General features: G+C 40.0%; 2 protein-coding genes across 6 annotated transcripts; both read left to right on the forward strand.

The window, feature by feature from the left end:
• The first annotated feature begins 670 nt into the window (after nucleotides 1-670).
• On the forward strand, nucleotides 671-15,791 carry LOC119501634 (coiled-coil domain-containing protein 134-like). Of its 5 annotated transcripts, none has more exons than XM_037792116.1 (7): nucleotides 671-759; nucleotides 7,437-7,570; nucleotides 7,744-7,865; nucleotides 10,207-10,291; nucleotides 11,774-11,955; nucleotides 14,056-14,127; nucleotides 14,557-15,791. In XM_037792116.1, exons 2-7 carry the CDS (start codon nucleotides 7,468-7,470, stop codon nucleotides 14,680-14,682), a joined length of 690 nt encoding a protein of 229 aa, XP_037648044.1. In that variant the 5' UTR covers nucleotides 671-759; nucleotides 7,437-7,467; the 3' UTR covers nucleotides 14,683-15,791. The 5 variants fall into 5 exon arrangements, with proteins under 5 accessions (XP_037648044.1, XP_037648045.1, XP_037648043.1 ...); XM_037792117.1 differs by lacking the exon at nucleotides 671-759 and adding an exon at nucleotides 3,190-3,467; XM_037792115.1 differs by lacking the exon at nucleotides 671-759 and adding an exon at nucleotides 3,193-3,547.
• Nucleotides 15,792-15,910: 119 nt separating this feature from the next.
• Nucleotides 15,911-21,314, forward strand: LOC119501630. Its single transcript, XM_037792113.1, has 2 exons — nucleotides 15,911-16,060; nucleotides 18,544-21,314. The coding sequence occupies exon 2, from the start codon at nucleotides 18,582-18,584 to the stop codon at nucleotides 20,547-20,549; it is 1,968 nt and encodes a 655-aa protein (XP_037648041.1). The 5' UTR covers nucleotides 15,911-16,060; nucleotides 18,544-18,581; the 3' UTR covers nucleotides 20,550-21,314.
• The last annotated feature ends 62 nt before the right edge of the window (nucleotides 21,315-21,376 follow it).

Consider the following 21,376-nt stretch of genomic DNA (forward strand, 5'->3'; position numbering starts at 1 on the left):
TATCTTTGATAACTTTTCCTGTAGAGGATCAGAGGACCTATTATGCTTTTGTGCTTTTTCCCTTTCCTTTCCCTTTGTGTTATATAGTTTTGGGTACATGTAAAAGGTCTGCAAAGTGACAAAGCCCAAAGTCCACGCCAAAGGGAGTTACTCTCCCCCACAGAAACACTGATCCTGAACTGCCTGAAACCCCTTGCCTGAATCCGACCTTTTTATTCGTAACATGGTGATGTCACCAAGTTACACAGTTACATAATACCTGCCTAGCGGCTAGTTTGGCACGCTCTCAAACAAATCTAGTTAGAGCGGAGCTGGAGCGTAGTCTGAAGAGTTTGGTTCGGTTGACCAATCACAACAGAGTGGGCCAGCTGACCAATCAGAGAAGACTGGGCTTTTCAGGGCGGGGCAGGAGCTCAAACAGAGCGTTTCAGACAGAGTGTGAAAAGAACACAGTCGGTATGAGAAAAGTAAACCGTTTTTTGAACATTTAAGCATGTAAACATGTTCTAGTAGAAACCCAAAATACAAGTATGCGACCTGAAAATGAGCATAATAGGTCGTCTTTAACTATAATATCTATTTATGATGTCTGAATTAAGTTTCATGTATTCCAGGAAGAAAATATATGTAGTTGTTTTGTACTAAAGTAAATCTCCTGATTATTTCTCAGGTGGTGATTCAGTCAGACAGGACAAGTGGCCTTCTCTTGTTCATTTAATCTAAAGACAAAGTAAATTCCTTCTTCACATCACCGAAAAGGTAAGCTCTTTTTTTCCTGCCATTTTATTGAAAATATTTTTCAAAAATGTGGTTTACAAAATGTCAGCTCATCATAATTCAGAGGAAACACTTTACCAGAAATGATGTTACATTTGGGATCATAATGGAGGATAAGAAAATATTTTTTTGTTGAATACTTTATTAATTTTAGCTAAAAAAAATGTATCCATGAATGTAAATGTATTAAACCTGCAGTAGGCAGAATATTTTTGGCATCATTGGGCAAAATTCCATAATAACCTTTCAGCATATTGTAATTCAAGTGTTCTGAGCGATAACTAGACTTCTGCACCTCCTCATGGCTCTGTGTTCAGGCTTTAGAAAATCTAGCCCGTGACGGGAGACTTTGACCAATCACAGGTCATTTCAGAGAGAGAGCGTTCCTATTGGCTGTTCATTCAACGGAGGCAGCTGTCAATCACTCATGAACTCTGATCAAACGATCAAACTAGGCAGCGCTGATCAAATATGAATCAATATTCTGTTACATTAATGCCTATTATTCTCCTCAAATGTTTTCAGAAACATCTCGTAGTGTACTGTTGTACTGTAAAATGATAAAGTTTGCTCCGGCTGGTGGGCGGTGCTTGGTATTTCCTCAACTGATCTCAACATGGCTGCCGGGTCACAAATGTTCTCATTTTACAGCTAAACAGTACACTACAAGATGTTTCTGAAAACATTTGAGGTGAGAAATAGGCATTACAGTAACAGAATATTAATTAATATTTGATCAGCGCTGCCTAGTTTGACCGTTTGATCGGAGTTCACGAGTGATTGACAGCTGCTCAGAGACGGCAAGGCTCCATCTCAGCTCTGATTGGTTGTTTTCCTCCGGTCTGTGAAATCTTGCAGATGCCATTAGGAGCACCGGAGGACACAGAGGCACATGATTTTTTTTCAGATTAGCTGTCGCATACACTACTGTCAGGATATAGTGACCGTTTTATAAAAACGTATATTTTTTTTTATCATACTTGCTCCATTTCTACCCACTGTTGCTTTAAGACACAACCCTTATTTGTGTTTTTTTTATGGGAGAACTAGCATTGTACTGCAAATCGCTGAAGTATATTATAAAAAAAGCAGTAAAAAAAAACTTCTGAACATTATTGATGCTTTAGAGTTATTAGAAGAGACCCCTTCGCTATTTTATTACTGTACTTTTTTTATTAGGTTATAATCATGTTTACATTATGTGCTCTGTTTTCTTAAGAGCCTACTACTTATTACTTGCCATATTATTGTACATTTTCTACTTTAATATTGTACATTTTCTACTTTAATATTATTGTACATTTTCTACTTTAACTCTAATTTTCTCTATAATAGTATTATTATATTATTGTACATTTTCTACTTTAATTAAATTTTTCTCTATAATATTATTATATTATTGTACATTTTCTACTTTAATATTATTGTACATTTTCTACTTTAATTCTATTTTTCTCTATAATATTATTATTATTATATTATTGTACATTTTCTACTTTAATTCTATTTTTCTCTATAATATTATATTATTGTACATTTTCTACTTTAATTCTATTTTTCTATATAGTATTATTATTATTATATTGTACATTTTCTACTTTAATATTATTTTACATTTTCTACTTTAATTCTATTTTTCTCTATAATATTATTATTATTATATTGTACATTTTCTACTTTAATATTATTTTACATTTTCTACTTTAATTCTATTTTTCTCTATAGTATTATTATTATTATATTGTACATTTTCTACTTTAATATTATTGTACATTTTCTACTTTAATTCTATTTTTCTCTATAATATTATTATTATTATATTGTACATTTTCTACTTTAATATTATTGTACATTTTCTACTTTAATTCTATTTTTCTCTATAATATTATTATTATTATATTATTGTACATTTTCTACTTTAATTCTATTTTTCTCTATAATATTATTATTATATTATTGTACATTTTCCACTTTAATTCTATTTTTCTCTATAATATTATATTATTGTACATTTTCTACTTTAATTCTATTTTTCTCTATAGTATTATTATTATTATATTGTACATTTTCTACTTTAATATTATTTTACATTTTCTACTTTAATTCTATTTTTCTCTATAATATTATTATTATTATATTATTGTACATTTTCCACTTTAATTCTATTTTTCTCTATAATATTATATTATTGTACATTTTCTACTTTAATTCTATTTTTCTCTATAGTATTATTATTATTATATTGTACATTTTCTACTTTAATATTATTTTACATTTTCTACTTTAATTCTATTTTTCTCTATAATATTATTATTATATTAATGTACATTTTCTACTTAAATAAAAAAATTTAAAAAATCACAGGAGGGAAACGGAACGCACTCCGCTCCTCTGGCGGTGTCTCTCCTTAAACCCTCCGTGCGGAAACAACATCCTCCTCCTCCTCCTCCTCCTCCTCCTCGGTTAGCGCCCGCTGGCTGTCATTCGTCCAAGGCAAGCAAGCCGGTGTGATCGTGGCGCTGGCGGAGTGGAGCAGCGAGAGCCGCATGTAAATGAGCACCTCTCCACCTCCGTGTTGTGTTACCGCCGTCACCTGAGGATCTAGAGGAGCACGCTGACCGTCCCTAACCCCCATCATCATCATCAGCGAGCTGACCTTAATCGTCTCGTGTGGAGATTACAAAATAAAGGTCTGACTGCACTACTTTGGAGCTATAAACGCTGTAATCGCTGCCGTGTGGCGCCGTCGTTTCTCGCTACAACACACACGGTGAGTGATCCGGTGAGTTTTGTGGCTTTATCGGCTGGATCACCTGAAGCTGGTCGCTGGCTGCACAGCTGGCTGGATCCATCTGTCGAGGAGCGACTGCAAAATACTTGGTTAATTCCCTTAAGGAAGGAGGAAACCGTATGTAAATAATTATGATGTAGTATTGCGGAGTTGATGCATATCACCAGTAGATGTCTTGCATCACAACTTTATACTAAAACGCGTTATTACTGGCTTAAAATGAACTCAATTAACTCATTATTTGCCAGTAGCAGCTGTTGGGAACCCAGGTCAGGTAGGGTGCATGCAATCAATTAGGCATTCTGTAATTGATGGTCCACATGACAGTCTTTATCCAGGCTCTGCCATCATCATCATCACCATTACGCATGTCCGTGGCCGTGCCTCTGCATGAATGATAACAGGAGGAGAGAGAGAGAGCCTCAGCAGATGTGAGCAGAGCAAGAGAGAGAGAGAGAGAGAGAGAGAGATGATGATGTGTCAGTCCTTGAACCTCAAACCTTCCCACAGCAGGCTGGCAAGCCTGAGGGGGGAATCTGGATCCACTCCTTCTGCACATCCAAGCCGTCTGATGAGCATCTTGCTCACTCCATCCTCCTCAGGAGTCGCTTATTCCACCTCGAGGGCTAGTTTTGCTTCTTGAAATTAATGTCACAGAGTTGGTTTTGGTTAACAGTTTGAACCGTTTCCTTCTCGGGATTGAAGATTCTTCTTCTTCCCTGTGGAATTAAGAGAAAATTGCACATATTGCATTGCATCGTAGAATATCTGATGCATGTTTTTTTCACACCACAGGGAATTTCCAGAGTGGTGCTATCTTCACGCTTGTGTATGATTAGATATCTGACAAAGCTGGAACCTGGATCTTCCCACACAGGAAATCAAACTTCAGCTTCTCTTGCCACCATGGGAGATTGTTGTTGGCAGAGAAGAAAAATGTCCTCCGGCCAAGAGATTTAACGTGGGCTTACACGGCTTCAAGCGAGAACTACACCGCCTTCACACCTCCCAGCGGCGAACACACCTCGCCCAACTTGAGTGCCACATTGACAGAACAAATCTGAAGCAGGCCCTCCCACATTGGACGCTGACCATCAGCGGGTCAGTCAGCTGAAAGGGAAATCCATCCAAAAGCACACTTCTGGCAGAGCAGCTGTGTCGCAATAATGGTTCTAGTGAGCTGGGCTGATGTGTGTGTGTATAAGCATAAGATTCAAAGGAGCACTTGAGATTCACATTGTAGTGTGTCACTCTGTGTGTAATCTGATCTCAAAACGTTGAGTGCTGTAGGTTTTCCTATGACTTTCTTAAATGACTGTCCTGTATAATTAGGGTTGCCTGCTTACAGTTAATGGATGCATTTAGACTCTCGTTTCTGTGCTGCCTATGCCACATTAGAGATGATTGATCCGCTCCTAATGCCCTTCTTGCGCTACTTCTTAAAGTCTCAGCACTTTACCCAATTGCACGGAAACGTTAGCAGCTGCTGGATGTGTTGACTGCATTAAATAGTGCTGGCGGCGATAACCTTTCTGCCCATAAATATCTGTCGAGAGCTACATGGCTGAATGCACGGGAGCACACGGGAACATCAAATAGCTCGATGAGCCGCTGCCACGGGAGAGACAAGGCCCCCTTTTTCCCCTTGGCTGTTATCTAGAAATATGGAGGCTTTGGACCAGCACTTTAGGATATTTAGTGCTGCGTTTTCTCAGGATGCTGGGAAGCTACCCAAAAGATGTTCTCAGAATGCACAAATTGGCCTTAATCGAACATTGTCTTCACTCAGCTGTCCTCGGGAACACTCGTTTCTGCTGACTCTGTAAGAAGAAAAAGTTGTCTCGCTGTTTTATTTTTAAATAAGAGACATCAGTGACCACAGAGACCACCACTTAAAGCAGCAGTGCATAGAAGTGGAGCAAAGATGAGGAAAAAAAGTTATTTTTTATAAAACGGTCACTATATCCCGACAGTAGTGCATGAGACAGGTAATCTGAAAAAAAATCATGTGCCTCTGTGTCCTCCGGTGCTCCTAATGGCATCTGTAAGATTTCACAGACCGGAGGAAAACAACCAATCAGAGTCGAGCTGGAGCCTTAACGTCTCTGAGCAGCTGTCAATCAATCGCGAACTCCGATCAAACGGTCAAACTAGTCAGCGCTGATCAAATATGAATCAATATTCTGTTACTGTAATGCCTATTTCTCACCTCAAATGTTTTCAGAAACATCCCGTAGTGTACTGTTTAGCTGTAAAATGAGAACGTTTGTGACCAGCCATGTTGAGATCAGTTGCGGAAATACCAAGCACCGCCCACCAGCCGGAGCACACTTAGATTTTTTTAAAGTCTGAAAACAGAGCCATGAGGAGGTGCAGAAGTCTAGTTATCTCTCAGAACACTTGAATTACAATATGCTGAAAGGTTATTATGGAATTTTTGGCCCAATGATGCCAAAAACATTCAGCCTACTGCAGATTTAAGCCAAAGTAGCTGCAACAAAAAGTCACATTGATAGAATAATTGTTATAGTTGCTATGCCGTTGTCATGATGTGCTATAAAAGCAAAGCAGTTGTGAAACAGGAGGAAGTTTTAGTATGACATGATAGCCGTTGGTCCATGTTAACAGCACTTTGAAGAGGGATGCTGCATGTCTTGGAGCATATGCTTTTCTCCTCAGATTTAAGTGAGATTCTTAAGGGGGTCCATTCAGTCTAAATTAACATTCACACCCGAGTCGTTCGCTCACTTCCCTAGTCCTTCAGACTCAAGAATCGGCAGCCGGGCAGCTTGTAAAGATTAATTCTGTCGGTGCAGAATCAAGTCCCTGGTGCTCATTATCCTCTTGCACGGGCTCTATCTTGCACTTTCTCTCCTATCTGCGAGTCCTACCCCTGTGTCTTAGCAGAGGTATGAATGAATGAAATATTCACCAGGAAAGCTGCTATTTCCCGCAGGGTCTCTCCTTCGCACTCCTCTACCTCCCCCTCCTCCCCTCCAAAAGTCTCAACGCCCCTCCGCTCTCACAACCTGACTCTCCGTGCATGCCCCTCACTCCCACCCAAACCCCACACCTCCCTGCATCCCTCCTGATAGTATCATTCTGCTAAATTATGCATGAATTATGTGAATTATATCTTGTAGCTTTTCATCAACATTGCCCCCCCCCTCCCTCCGGTTACTTCTGTTTTCTGCTAATGTTTTCTTAAAAATTTGGCTTTCATCAAATTTTCATTTGATGAAGCCCTATTTTTAGCTGTCGTGTTTATCTTCTCCCTCCTTTTTTCGAATGTATAAAAAGCCTCCGAGGGGGAAAGGAAGTTGCAACTGAATGAAAATGTTGGGGGACGACCACTGCTTTGGGTAGAGAGACCAGGGGAACGAACGGAGAGGGGGGGGAAGAGGAGGAACAGGAACAGAGAGAGAGAGAGTCTGCTACAGAGATTGTAAATGTTCCTCTTGGGGATTTTTGCAAGTGCCAGACATCAGATGTGTCTTTTAAAAAGGAACATAAGGAGCGCCTCTTCAAACGCCGACTCCCCTCTCGTGTTCCATATTGACCACTTATCCCCAGCGCGTCTCTCCATTTCACGTATTCCACAAGTATCACGAGAGAGAGAGCCTTTCCAGCAGCTCTGGAGGAAGAAAAATGGCTTCACGAATGAGAAAACTATTTCAGTGAAAAGCTCAGTGTTTTACAGATGAAAGTGAAATCTCTGTATCAAGAGAAAATGTGTTCAGTGCGACACTCAAAGAATTCAGTTTTTTTTAGATGTACAGTTTTCCCTCTGTGGCCTTAAACAAGTTGAACAGAGTGCCAGTATTTAGATGTTTAACAATGTGATGCACATCTGTCATCTTTTGTCCAGGAGAGCGCCTCTCTGCCGACCCCTGCTGACCATGCGAAGTGTGTGTGCGGTGGTCCTGGCGCTCGCCGCTGCCGCCCTCAGCTCGGCAGACTCCGACACGCACAGATTGAGGCACGACTCCAACCTGGATATCTGTATCCTTCTGCTGTGAGTGTGCAGAGCTGCTGCCAAATGCACAGAACGTGTCTGCCTGCGTGTGTGAACGTCCCTGTGCCTGTTAACGTGACAGATGGATGCATGAGAGAGCATTTCTGTGAGTTAATGCCCGTATGTAGAGCGTGTTGCCCTCCTGACCTCCTCTCATTAGACAAGCGTCTGTTTGAGACCAAGAGGAAAGATCAGCTCAACGCGCTCAAGAACCTGGTGGAGCTGAACGACATCAATCAGCAGTACAAGATCATAGACATCATGCTCAAAGGACTCTTCAAGGTACGTTGTGTGTGTGTGTGACTATGCTCGTCTGTGGGCAGCGGAAAAATCAAGCACAGTAAAGGCCACAAGTATAAAAAAAAAAAGCCACTAACAGCAACAGTTACATCAAAGAGCTCAGCCGTCTTGTGCTCTCAGCAGATTGAAGGATGAGAAGAATCGCAGCTCGACAGAGAATCAAAAGCTTCAAAATCCAGTGATTACATTCATCAGCATGTTCTCTCGCATTCATTTGAATGTTAATTCAGTCTCGGCTGCTTGCTCGGAGCTTTGCTTTACAGTATTGTCCCAGAGGACAGATCTGCGTGCCTCTCAAGGACAACTAGCATAGTCAACCTTCAGTGGCTGGAATACATTGTCAGCGTTTCTATACCGCTCTGTGTGTGTGTGAGAGAGAGTGCTCCTGCTTTTATCTCTTCCATATACTATCTTTGTAGACGCTGCGCTGACTCTGATTCTCAGATGTCGTTTTGTGCTCAGTTTATGCTTTAACGACAATAGAGAGGCGAAGTCCCGCCCCTTCCGGTGAACCCCATGGGACCTTATTTCAGGAAAAAAAAATAAACAGTAGTTAACAGGTGAGAGACAAATACTTTTTTGATTCCATTTGAACTACGCCATGAATCACACATATGATGTTTGCCAATTTAAAAGATAATTTTGCAAGTCATGAAAGTCACAATTCGTAGTGGGTTTGTCGTAGTATCATTTAGTTTAGTGTGAAACCGCTCAGTGAACTACATCTCTCATCTCGCACAATATAAATCACCAACACTAGCTAGCTAACTTAGCTATGTTCCACGCACAAATGAAACGTTATCTTACCTGATGTGTTTCATCCAGCGACTCCTGGTCTTTTTATCATCCAGAAAGAGAAAGAACGAGTGAGACCCGTCGCTGGTTGTGAGTACATCCCAGTAGGAAACACACAGGCATCGTAGCTTCAGAGAGAGAGAGACGTCACTACGCGACTTTTGGGTGTGTAGTCTTTGTAATTACGTATTATCACAGTCTGATACTTCAACAGTTTTACAACAAACTGCGACTTTCTTGACTTGCAACATTATGTTTAAAATTGACAAATATCATATGTGTGATTCATGGCACAATGCAAACAGGATCAAAAAAAAAATGTTCTCTTGCTACCGTACATATTTTTTCCGAAATAAGGTCCCATCGTGGTCCACCGGAAGGGGCGGGACTTCGCCTCTCTATATGACATAAAGTGTTTTCTCTCAGAAAAAACGTGGACAAAGTGATCCTTTAGAAGTTTAGAAGCAACAGTCAGACAGGTTTCAAACACAGTTTAACTTGATTATCTGAACTACTTCTAATATGCCTGATCTGTTCTGACCACTCATTGCTTGTTCTAATGCAGTGGTTCTCAAAGTGTGTGGCGAGGCATAACAGGTGGGGCGCACGTGACCTGGGGGAATGTGATGCGGAATTAATGTTTTGACGTCTGAATCTTTTTCATGGTGGAACGGTAAATAAATCGGCTATAGCAATGTTTTTTTATTCAGACTGTAGGTTTACAGAATGGACAGATATTTGACAGGGACAAAAAGAAAAACAGACGGTTCTTTGGAGACGAACAGGACAACGTGATCAGCTGACGGTAACAAAAAAAAAAATAGGACGATGTAGGGCTGCACTGAGTAGTTCGACGCTTCAAAGCTTTATTGATAACATTGACATTAGAATTATTATTAATAACTTACAGAAACATTTCCTTCCACCTTCTCTTCCCTCCTCTCTCAAACTCACACAGAGCCAGCGAGCGACGTCTGTCTCTGTAATTGCCTCAGTCCAAAAGTCAAAATATATTACATTTTTATTTGTTGGCGTTTATTCTTCAAAAACAAAATTATCACTGCAGTCAAAAACTGTTTACTCTCCCGCACGCACCTGTATTAACGGGGCGGTCTAGCAGCAATCTAACAGCACCATAAATTACATTTATATAACCAAAAATCATGGTGAATGTGAGGATAACAGATGAGGAGAGACTAGTGTGTATTTTATGTCTGAAAACTGGCAGCTGACAGTACCCAACAAATTAAGAAGACATTTAGAGACATTGACAGGCGTAAAAATATTTCTTTCTCCAAAGGGGAAAGGAGTCTGAGACCTGCTGTCCTCATGAAACCCACTGTGAAGTTATGTTCAGCAGATTCCCTGTGATCTCAGCAGCGATGTGTAAAATATCATGCTAGGAATACATCTTCCTTTTAAGAGCTTGACTGTATTTTTCACCTGCATTAAAACAACGACTTAAATCTCCAGCACATATTGTAGAGTAAATAAACCTGGCTATTGAGCTGTTTTTCTCATTCCTAAGGTGTTGGAGGACTCGAGACAGATCCTGGTTGCGGCCAACATGCAGCCTGATGACCCTTTCCCAATGGACGATAAGATCAAAGAAGGTCTGATTCACTTTTACACCTCTGCTCTTTCATCATTTCATTTCTTTTTTAATGTCTTCTTGCTCTTGCTCTACTTATATAAGCCTCTCTATTTAGCAGCGTCTCTCTAGTGTGTCTCTCTCACTCTGACTCCCTCTCCACCACTTCTGACTGGTTTGTCTCGCGCTCCGTTACCCCGTTTCTAAAAGCTCAACCTCGTGTCACTCTTTCTCCCTTTCATCCTCTTTTGGTGCCAGCGGGTGCCAATAATATCAGCTTTAACGTCTGTCTGAATGTCACGAATATCATCTTCCCTATTGTTCAGGCTTATTTAACGCCACCACCTTTTTGAGTGAACAAACTCAGCCGTTGCTTGTTAGGGCTGTCGCAGTGTGTGAAGTTCCCCTGTGGTGATAATGGTTGGCTCAACAATGCGAAATGCGGTTATTGACAACTTCTTTTTGCAAATTACTTAATTTATCCTGATTTTTGTTATGGTATTGTTAGGTATATTGTTGCTTATTAAATGACATTTTAAAACTAATGAAATACTTGTTTATTGTTGGATGCAGAACACAGAAGGACAATGTGGCGCGGGGAGGTGGGGGTATCAGCTGAGACGCTTTGGTTATGTCTGGTTGCTATGATACGGAATATCCGCAGAGGTAAAAAGGTAGATTACTTGCTCTGGATATATGCGAAATATGCGTCGCTCCCATTGCAAAGAATTTAAAAAGAAAAAATGACGGTTGCTTGCCATCCCATGCGGTTAGCTCGTCAATAGTGCAGTTATTGCAACAGCCCGACTTCAGCTGCACTCTTTCTTTTGTTCTATTTATCAGCATTTTCTGTATCTTTTGTCAGTGCAAATATTTTTAATATTCTTTTTTTTTTACAAATCTGTAGTCACATTTTCAAAACCCTAAACACAATTAGCACAACATCCGTCTGTTGTGGACCGTACTATAAACACAATTAATGTTGTTTTCCCAGAATATGCGTCAATTAACACTTTTCTAAAATGCTTACATTTTCTTTGCATACAAGCTTACCCAATATCAAAATTATGGATCTTTCTTGTCTTTGCAAATGCTTGCACTCAGCATGCCAGAAATGAAAACCTTAAATATAGTATAGAGCCTCTACTTCTGCAACAACAGCAGCTCAATATTGAAACACATGATGATCATTTTTGAATGAACAGATCATTGGAACATTGAAAAATAGCTGATTTACTGTAAGTTGTGTAAAATAGAGTGCCAGGGGTGGATAAGGCATGCCAAGCGTTTTTGCACAGCGATAGATGACATCCAGTAAGATGTGATGTGGACGAGAACATGTGGCCAGATGCTTCAGATCGTATAGATTAGAGCAGGACTGTGCATGTTTGAGTTTATAAAAAGTATCTTAAGTTTAGGTAAAAGCTTGTTAGCAATTGTAAAAAAAAAACAACAACTTGAACCTACCTGTTTCTCTCTTCCCTCTCTCTATCCATCTCTGCAGCTTATTCCCATGTGGTTGAGAATACAGCGTTCTTTGGCGACGTTGCGTTGCGTTTCCCCCGTATCGTCCACCACTACTACGACCGCAACACCGACTGGGACGGTCTGCTGCGCTGGGGGCTGAATTTCTGCAACCAGACCGGGGTTTTCACAGGAGGAGCCCACCAACATGTCCTCACACTGGTAAGACTAGACAATCACCTACCCTGTTCTTATTCTAACTAATGTTACCTGTTGATAACAGTGTTGTCTCAATCCACTGATGTCCTCTGCAGCGAGGGGAGTTAAAAAAAAAAGAATTCTAGCTTTGCGTGTAAACTATAAATTGTTTTATTACAAAAAGTGTATAAAACACAATAGACCAAAACCTGCTTTTGACTGTTTGAAGTTCTGCAGAGCTAAACAGAAGGAGTGTGTTGCTTAGATAACGCTGCTGAAAATGTGAACTCAGACCACATTTAACGGACTAAAAGGAAATGCCTTGAAAATATGAAAATTAGTCACAATATTGATGCTGATTCAGTTTCTTTTTGCAATTTTCTGTACATTAGAATCCTGAATAAAATGTTAGATGTGTTCATGCTTCCCTATTGTAGAAGTCTAGATGCAGAATACAATATAAGTGCATGATGAAATGAAACCCTTCATAGTGAGAACATCCAGTATAGTACACAGTGGTGTAAATGTGACTGTGTAGAGACGTGACAGAGCCATCATAGCTTCAGGTTATACAGTAGATGTGGAGATGCCATGTGAGAGCACAATACATCCTCAGTGTCAGCTAATACCGCTCTGCCATCGCTGCTAAATGTGCCATTTGTCATCAAATTTGTCCCTGATGTATTGTGGCCTTTTGAAACTTAAAAGAGCAAAGCAGATAAAATGGTATTCTCTGTGTGGGTTAATGAACTAAACTCCTGCAGGATTAATCTGTGACCTTAGCAATGTGCCAAGAGGATTATATTGTGGATTAATTCTGAGACTCGAGGAAGCGGCAGTGAAAGTGTGCATCCAGCTCTCGCTTGTGCCTCAGTAACCCCTCTCTTAGTGTCTGATCCCCTCCTCCAGGGATACTCAAATTGCTTTGCCCGCAGGGCAATATTGCAAAATGACAGGCCAGATAATAAGCAAACATTAAAAGGTTCTCTATATCAGTGGTTTTCAAAGTGGGGTCCGGGGACCCCCATGGGTCCTTGAAGTGGTTCCAGGGGGTCCTCAGCAAAAAGGGGACTCATTTATTTTCACTATAATTCCATCCATAAGTAATAAAATGACAGAATGTATGACTATTTTGGTCATGGGTTTCATATATGTTCTTTAATAAAACAATTTAAAAGCAAAATCTTATCAGACAGGGGTCCCTGGTCTAATTTGTGTCAGTTTTTAGGGGTCCTGGAGGTGAAAAAATGTGGGAACTACTGCTCTATACAATATCCAGAGCATTAATATAGCAGCAAACAACTATTTGCTATGTAAAGATATAGAGAAGTAATGTCTACCTGAGCAGAGAATGCTCAGGTAGAGCGTCACTCCACGGCGATAACGCTGTCCCGACTAACGGCTCCGTCACAGAAGCGAAGCTCCTACACTCCATTTCCCCCCAGGTTAGAACTGTTATGTCTGTTAGCACTTGTTGTCGTACTTTGCACTATTAGCATCGTTAGCTACGAGCCGCCCGCTCAGCCGTCCCCATGTTTAGAGCCGTGCGGAGGCAATAGAAATGCTCCCAATCTCGCATTTAGCACCTTTAATAATATTTATCATAGATACAATTAATAAACATTAAAAGGCCCAGAACTCATCTTTCAATTCTTTATTTTAAAATGAATTTGTTAACTTAACATATAAACGAAAATATCTTGGCACAAGGTTTGACACTAGGCCTACAATATATGAACAAGCTTCTATAAACAAGCTTTATTATTGTATTTGGATGCTTCTTTATGCACTCTGGCATCTTATTTACATTTAAAGTACAAACAAAAATTCCCATTGTGAATCAATTTATTTTCATTGGTCGGCCGGTCACCCTATCTTGTGCCAAAGTTGAGTAGCACTGCCCTACTCTCTATTTCATGTAGCTCAGGGTCTAAAGCTGAAATGATAAAATAAGCCATGGTACTCGATTTGGTGTGCAGCTGCTTGCCTCATTCTGCTTTTTAGGAGTGGAATAAGCGATGTGACAGTGTCTCATTTTCATTCCTTATCTCCTTTGAAGAAATGATAATGTGCCCCCTTCCTCCTCTTTTCCTCTGTCATTTGTCTATTCGGCTCATCTCTCAGATGTCACAGGAGCTGGGAATAACGGAGAAATCCCCAGACTTTATAAACCCGTACCGCACAGAGAGAGACGATGTGAGTATGATGCATACATGTTGTTCCACAGGTCATTTTATACAGTGAGGTCAAGTTTAAAAGAATGGTCTCACTACAATGAAATGGCTACTATGGGGACTAACATCATCACACATGAATACAATTGGCTCATTGAATCGAGTCTTAGCTTTACAGTGATACCTGAAGAAATATTCTAATACACCATTTTAGAATAGGTGAAAAGAACACATTTAAAATGCATGCAAAATACTGTTTTTTTACCAAAACTGCATGGTTTTAGAATAAAGTGGGCATGTCTGTAAAGGGGAGACTCGTGGGTACCAATAGAACAGACACATTTTTGCTTTATCACACTGTTTTCAGACAAAAAAAAAACTAAAATAACAATATCTCCCACATAGCCTCAATAAAAAATCCCTCTCTCTAACCTTCACTCATCTGCTGCAGGTGCTCCACACTGCCGAGGCGTTCCAGAAGATCCTGAGGGAGGAGGAGAAGAGGAGAAGGAAAGAAGAGAAGAGGAAAGAAATCAGGAAAGGCCCTCGCATCTCCCGCTCCCGCACCGAGCTATAGCGCTGCACCGCGGTGCTGGTGGAGAGCAGAGAAAGAGGAGGAGGAGGAGAAGAAAAGGAAGGAGCATACGCACAGTCCACAAGGGGTGGCTTGACTTGTAGACTCAGACGACAGCGAAGAAAATAAAAGCTGTCCTCACTTGTACAAAAGCCAGGTGCTCTGTTGAAAACAAGAGAGGAACCCTCAAGGTGACACAAAAAAGTTAAAGTGGAAATGTCAGTTTCTGACAAAGGCTTGAATTGCTGTTCATCTACAGTGATTTATAATTGGAAAATCTAACGTTGTAGAGGAGGTAAAGACGTCTCTGGAATAGGAGTTGATAAGGGAAACTCATTTTTGATAACTTGAGGATTACATAACTGTACTTTGGAATATAATTCATTTTAGTATAATCTTTAAAAAAAACTGCAAAAGCCCACTATACTGTGTCAAGTCTAGATTTAATGTGTCTAAAACCCCATATGCTTCAAATACGCCTTTGCCAAATATAAATTTGTCCTCACCTCATTAAATTTAGTCAGTTTCTGGTTAGATTGAGCTTGACTTGATGATGGAGTACACTTTTATTTTTGTTTTCTTGTTAGATATTTCTCGAGGGTTGTTAATGAGTAGGCAGATTAATGTTCTTATTGCTGCTCGAAGTCTTTTAAGGACCCATCTCGTGTTTTGTTTGCCTGAAGGACAGAATTTGTTCATTTTGTTTATCATTTTTATTTTGTCCCGGGAGCATCAGTGAATTTTCTTTTTACATATTTGTCATTCTTTTTACACCGATCTCTCTAGTAGTTGTTTCAGTTTAATGACCCTTAGTTAATTATTTTATCCTGTCGCAAATATGTGTCACCCAGAAATACATGATATGACCCTTCATCTTGCAGCCCTGCACCTGTGTCTGTGTTCTTTTTTTTGTTTAAATAATTTTGCTGGAAATTGACATATTTTAATGGATTAGATCTATGGAATTGAGATTGATGTAATTTTGAAATAGTATTAAGACTGTTATAAAAAACTATATGTATATTCAGAGAAAGAATATCATTGCTGCAGAATGAACAAGCCATTTTGTTATCAACATTTAATGAAATAAAGTGACTCTGATATGTACAAAAAAAACAAAACATGTATTTCATATCCACACACAGTGCACACAGTGTGTTAGTGTCTCAGCTAGTTGTTCAGAGATGAGCCAACAGAGGGCAGACTGGCACCAAACTCACTTTAGACTACTAAAGTCCAATGTTTGTGTTTGGTTTGAACAGAGCTAAACCCAACATGGAGCTACTGGCTAGCTATATTCAGACAATAACAAAGGTGAAGCTTGAATGCAGAGCAGAAACGAGCCCTTGTAGAGCCTGAGAGGTGTCTGATAAGGCTGACTGGTAAGATGATCTCTTCATGTCGTGATAGTTGCTGTTTTAGTCCTCATTAGCAACATGCTAAGGTTAGCTTGCTACTAAAATAGCTATCTGATAAATAGCAAAGGTTACAGAGGGGCATTTGGGATTAAGACTTGATCTCTGCATGTGATGTCTGCTTTTGGTTTAAAGGTTGGTTGTCTTTAGGTAGTATTTGAGTTATAAACATCAAAGTGGGTGAGCTAACTCTTAGCTGTTATGTAATATAGCTAGTATAATGTGTTAGCTAACCTATTCAGGTGTGATGTTTTGTTTCTGTCCAGAAGCTTCCTGACAAACACTGACTTCTCTGGGCTTGTTGTGACACAAAACAAGACTTGTGTTGTCTTCATTATGTTATTCCAGAGGTCTCTAAGCAACCTGAGGCTCTTCAGCTCCTCTCCAGTGGCTCCCTGGGGAGTTATAAACATGGAAATGAATTACTGTTTTGTGTTCACATTTTCATTTTTATTTGTCATTGTTGTAGGTCTATGGTATTAGGAGTATTAGGGCGAGAATAAAGTCACAAGTTTATGAGAAAAAAAGTTGTAATATTATGAGAATAAAGTCAATATTATAAAGTAATAATTTTACAGGTTATTTTCTTTTTTTCTCGTAAAGTTATGACTTTATTCTCTTAATATTACAACATTATTCTCGTAATATTATGACTTTATTCTCATATTATGGCTACTTTTTTCTCGTAATATTAAAACATTACTCTCGTAATATTACGACTTTTTTCTCGTAATACTATGACTTTATTCTCTTAATATTATAACATTATTCTCGTAATATTCTGACTTTATTCTCAGAATATTACAATTTTTTTCTCGTAATATTATGACTTTATTCTCAGAATATTACGACTTTTTTCTCGTAATATTATGACTTTATTCTCATATTATGGCTATTTTTTTCTCGTAATATTAAAACATTACTCTCGTAATATTACGACTTTTTTCTCGTAATATAACGACTTTTTTCTCGTAATATTATGACTTTTTTCTCTTAATATTACAACATTATTCTCGTAATATTATGACTTTATTCTCATATTATTGCGACTTTTTTCTCGTAATATTAAAACATTATTCTCGTAATATTACGACTTTTTTCTCGTAATACTATGACTTTATTCTCTTAATATTATAACATTATTCTCGTAATATTCTGACTTTATTCTCAGAATATTACAATTTTTTTATCGTAATATTATGACTTTATTCTCAGAATATTACGACTTTTTTCTCGTAATATTATGACTTTATTCTCTTAATATTACAACATTATTCTCGTAATATTATGACTTTATTCTCATATTATGGCTATTTTTTTCTCGTAATATTAAAACATTACTCTCGTAATATTACGACTTTTTTCTCGTAATATAACGACTTTTTTCTCGTAATATGACTTTATTCTCTTAATATTACAACATTATTCTCGTAATATTATGACTTTATTCTCATATTATTGCGACTTTTTTCTCGTAATATTAAAACATTATTCTCGTAATATTACGATTTTTTTCTCGTAATACTATGACTTTATTCTCTTAATATTATAACATTATTCTCGTAATATTCTGACTTTATTCTCAGAATATTACAATTTTTTTATCGTAATATTATGACTTTATTCTCAGAATATTACGACTTTTTTCTCGTAATATTATGACTTTATTCTCTTAATATTATAACATTATTCTCGTAATATTCTGACTTTATTCTCAGAATATTACAATTTTTTTATCGTAATATTATGACTTTATTCTCAGAATATTACAATTTTTTATCGTAATATTATGACTTTATTCTCTTAATATTACAACATTATTCTCGTAATATTATGACTTTATTCTCATATTATGGCTACTTTTTTCTCGTAATATTAAAACATTACTCTCGTAATATTACGACTTTTTTCTCGTAATATAACGACTTTTTTCTCGTAATATGACTTTATTCTCTTAATATTACAACATTATTCTCGTAATATTATGACTTTATTCTCATATTATTGCGACTTTTTTCTCGTAATATTAAAACATTATTCTCGTAATATTACGACTTTTTTATCGTAATACTATGACTTTATTCTCTTAATATTATAACATTATTCTCGTAATGTTCTGACTTTATTCTCAGAATATTACGACTTTTTTATCGTAATATTATGACTTTATATTGGAAATTTCAGATGTTTTTTCCCTCAATGTTGCCCTATTACTCCGTAGTACATTTGCACTACAATTGGCCCTCACTGCATTAGACTTATATACTATATACTTAGACTATAAACTGTGTTACCTTCATCACAATGATCAAATGTTTTGCGGCTCCAGACAGATTTTTTTTTTAATTTTGCCTAAAATGGCTCTTTTGATAGTAAAGGTTGCCGACCTCTGGCTTATTCAGTGAACCTCAGTAAATTAAACACTTTCTGTTGTGCCCTTTTTGTCCACCAGGGGGATTAGGAGGAGAGAAAAAGGAGCCAGTTGACATGGAGGGTGAGAAGGAAGGCGACGACTCTGAAACCAGATGGAGTGAAGAACTCAGGCTGGTCCTCATCGGAAAGACCGGATCTGGCAAGAGTGCGTCTGGAAACACCATCCTGGGCCGAAAGCAGTTCCTGTCACAGATCAGCGCCAGCTCTGTCACCCAGATTTGCCAGCTTGGGAGCACCGAGCTCACAGAGGAAGAGGATGCTGAGGAGGATGGCCAGACTGTCACACAGAGGAAGAGGAGGATGAGGAGAGTCACGGTGGTTGACATGCCAGGGTTTGGGGACACTCACCTGAGTGTGGAGCAGATCCATGCAGAGGTGGCCAAATGTGTGTCTCTGTCTGCCCCCGGGCCGCATGCTTTCCTCCTGGTGGTGCCAATAGGACGATATACAGACAGTGAGAACCAGGCTGCCTGCGAGTTGAACAAGATATTTGGGGAGGATGCCGTTCGTCACCACACAGTGGTTCTTTTTACCAGGCTTGATGACCTGGAGGGCGTAGGGATTGAGGATTACCTGAGGGAGACTGCACCTGCTGGGCTCAAGGCTCTGATTGACAGGTGTGGGGGCAGGTACCATGCACTCAACAACAGAGACCCCAGCAACACGGTGCAGGTTAAAGAGCTCTTAATGAAGGTGGAGACGATGGTGAAGCAGGCTAAAGAAGGGTTTTATACCAATGCCATGTTTTTAGAAGCAGAGGCTGCCATCAGGGAGGAGCAGAAAAGGATGCTGAGGGAGCGTGGGCAACCAGAGGGCGAAGAACAATGGGGAAACGATGGCATCGTGGAAGAACAGGCTAAACTTGCAAAACGAAGGAAGTGTGACTTGGAGTTTAACCGAGCAGAGAGCACAGATAGAGGATCACAAGGGGTCAGGAGGAGGGAGTTGGAAGGAGGACGTGAAGAGGATTTTAGGGTGGAGAGGTGGACAGAGGAGAGCAAAGGCAACGCCTTCAGCTTCCTGAGAGACAGCGCTGAACGATGTAGGGACCAGTTCAGAGGCAGGCGCAGGGCTATGAGCGGGCGACAGCCTCTCCGTTCATCCTTGAGGAAGGAGGCTGCGCTCTCTGCTGAGGTGCTGAGGAGAGTTAAGATCCTGGTGGCTGCCGGAGCCACAGGCATGGCCGTCGGGGCAGTGTTTGGGGCGGCTGCCCCTTTAGCAGCTGCGGCCGGGGCGTCTTTGGCGGGGAACTCGGTTGGTTTTGCTGCAAGTCAGTTAGCCGGGATGTCTGTAGCGGGAGGCACCAGTGTTGGGAAAGCTGTGGGCGCAATAGTGGCAGCAGCCTCTGGGAAAACTGCATTGGCTCTGGGGGCGGCAACTGGTGGAGTTTTGGGCGGTTCTGTTGGAGCCATCGCTGGTGCTGAAGCTGCCAGTCCTGGAGAGGGCGCTCTGGATGCCCTGGGGCAGGTTAGTGTCATAGGGGCATCTGCTGTGGGGTTGGCAGCAGGTGTGGGAGGCACCATGGGAGCTGGGGCTGCTTTAGGCGCAGCTCTGGAGGGAGCGGCTTTCAGCACGGCGGCCCTCTGTGGACCTGAAACTGCATCAGTAGGGGCAGCAGGTGTAGTCAATGCTTCTGTAGCCTCAGCAGCAGGGCAGCATGCAGTGGCCAGTGTAGGAAGCGTAGCTGCAGGTATTGGGGCTCCTGCAGCTGGAGCAGCCTTAGCTCAGGAGGTGGCTGTGATTGTCCCAGTGGCTGCTGGGTCTCCTGGTGCTTTATGTGGGTTAGCAGGGCCCAGTGTGGCATCAGTGGCCAGCAGGGTTGTGTCAGACCCGTTTGGCACCGCGGCAGTATCGACGCGCATCCTGACTGCTGTGGCTGAGATAGGCAGGGCTGCAGCGGGCATTGCCCTGGCTGGTGGTCTGGTAGTGAAGGTGGTGAAGGAAAAAATCAGATGTGGTACAGAAACAACAGAAGCCAGTTACACGGAGAAGAAGTCGTATGAGGTCTACTGGAACAAATAAATAGACTGAAGTCATAACCCAGTGAATGAGATCATATTCAAATGTATTTCCTCGCCTCCTGATTAAGCGCTAGACTCCACAGTAGCTTCCCTCAGTGAGAGTTATTGCTCTGCCGCAGAAATGCAAAGCACCTCAAAGATTCAATCACAAATTATAGTAGATAAAAGAGAGCAGACATTATAATTGCAAATATTGGTTGGAGCTGTTTGAGGCTGTTGAATGAGTTCAGTGACATTTGCAATGCTGTGTGGGATGACTAATAAAGACAAACACATTTTAATCTAAATCAATTTGTATAAGGTTGCGATTCATCTCACAGCTGCATGGTTTGAACCAGACCTAATGTCTTCATACACATAAAGAGAAAATAACTACTTACTTCTGGAAACTGGGCTGCTGAAAATGTCGGTCACAGTTCAGCTGTGTGAGTTCAGTAACCAAAAATAAGACATTTACCTAAGCATCACATTTCAGTGTTTGCTGGATGAGATTAATGTGTAAATATAATTAATCATTTCAGTACTGGGTGTTGAAATTAAATAAAAGGACTGAAGTATTATAATTAAATCCTAAAGTGTTTGTACTGACAGATGTCACTGAGTGGTTGTAATGCAGTGTTTCACATCCTGTAATATGTAAACCAGACAAGAGTTTTGTAGTTATGTGTTAACACACTGGTTTTCAACTTCTCTAAATGTATCCACAGTTTAGTGTGTTAACTTTGTTGCGGTGAAATAAACAATAAAGACATGACTGAATATTTTATCCTCGTTTGTTGTCTTCTGTTGTTGAGTTGTTAGTTAGCTGTTCTGCGAGTACCTCAACTG

Source organism: Sebastes umbrosus, chromosome 14 (assembly GCF_015220745.1).
Source record: "Sebastes umbrosus isolate fSebUmb1 chromosome 14, fSebUmb1.pri, whole genome shotgun sequence".
Lineage (NCBI taxonomy): Eukaryota > Metazoa > Chordata > Actinopteri > Perciformes > Sebastidae > Sebastes > Sebastes umbrosus.

Excerpts from the sequence above, each read along its gene's own strand:
- LOC119501634 (XM_037792116.1), top strand. The coding sequence starts at position 7,468 with ATGCGAAGTGTGTGTGCGGTGGTCCTGGCGCTCGCCGCTGCCGCCCTC. Across the intron at positions 10,292-11,773 it reads GGACGATAAGATCAAAGAAG|CTTATTCCCATGTGGTTGAG; the intron begins GTCTGATTCACT and ends CCATCTCTGCAG. Across the intron at positions 11,956-14,055 it reads ACCAACATGTCCTCACACTG|ATGTCACAGGAGCTGGGAAT; the intron begins GTAAGACTAGAC and ends CTCATCTCTCAG.
- LOC119501630 (XM_037792113.1), top strand. The coding sequence starts at position 18,582 with ATGGAGGGTGAGAAGGAAGGCGACGACTCTGAAACCAGATGGAGTGAA.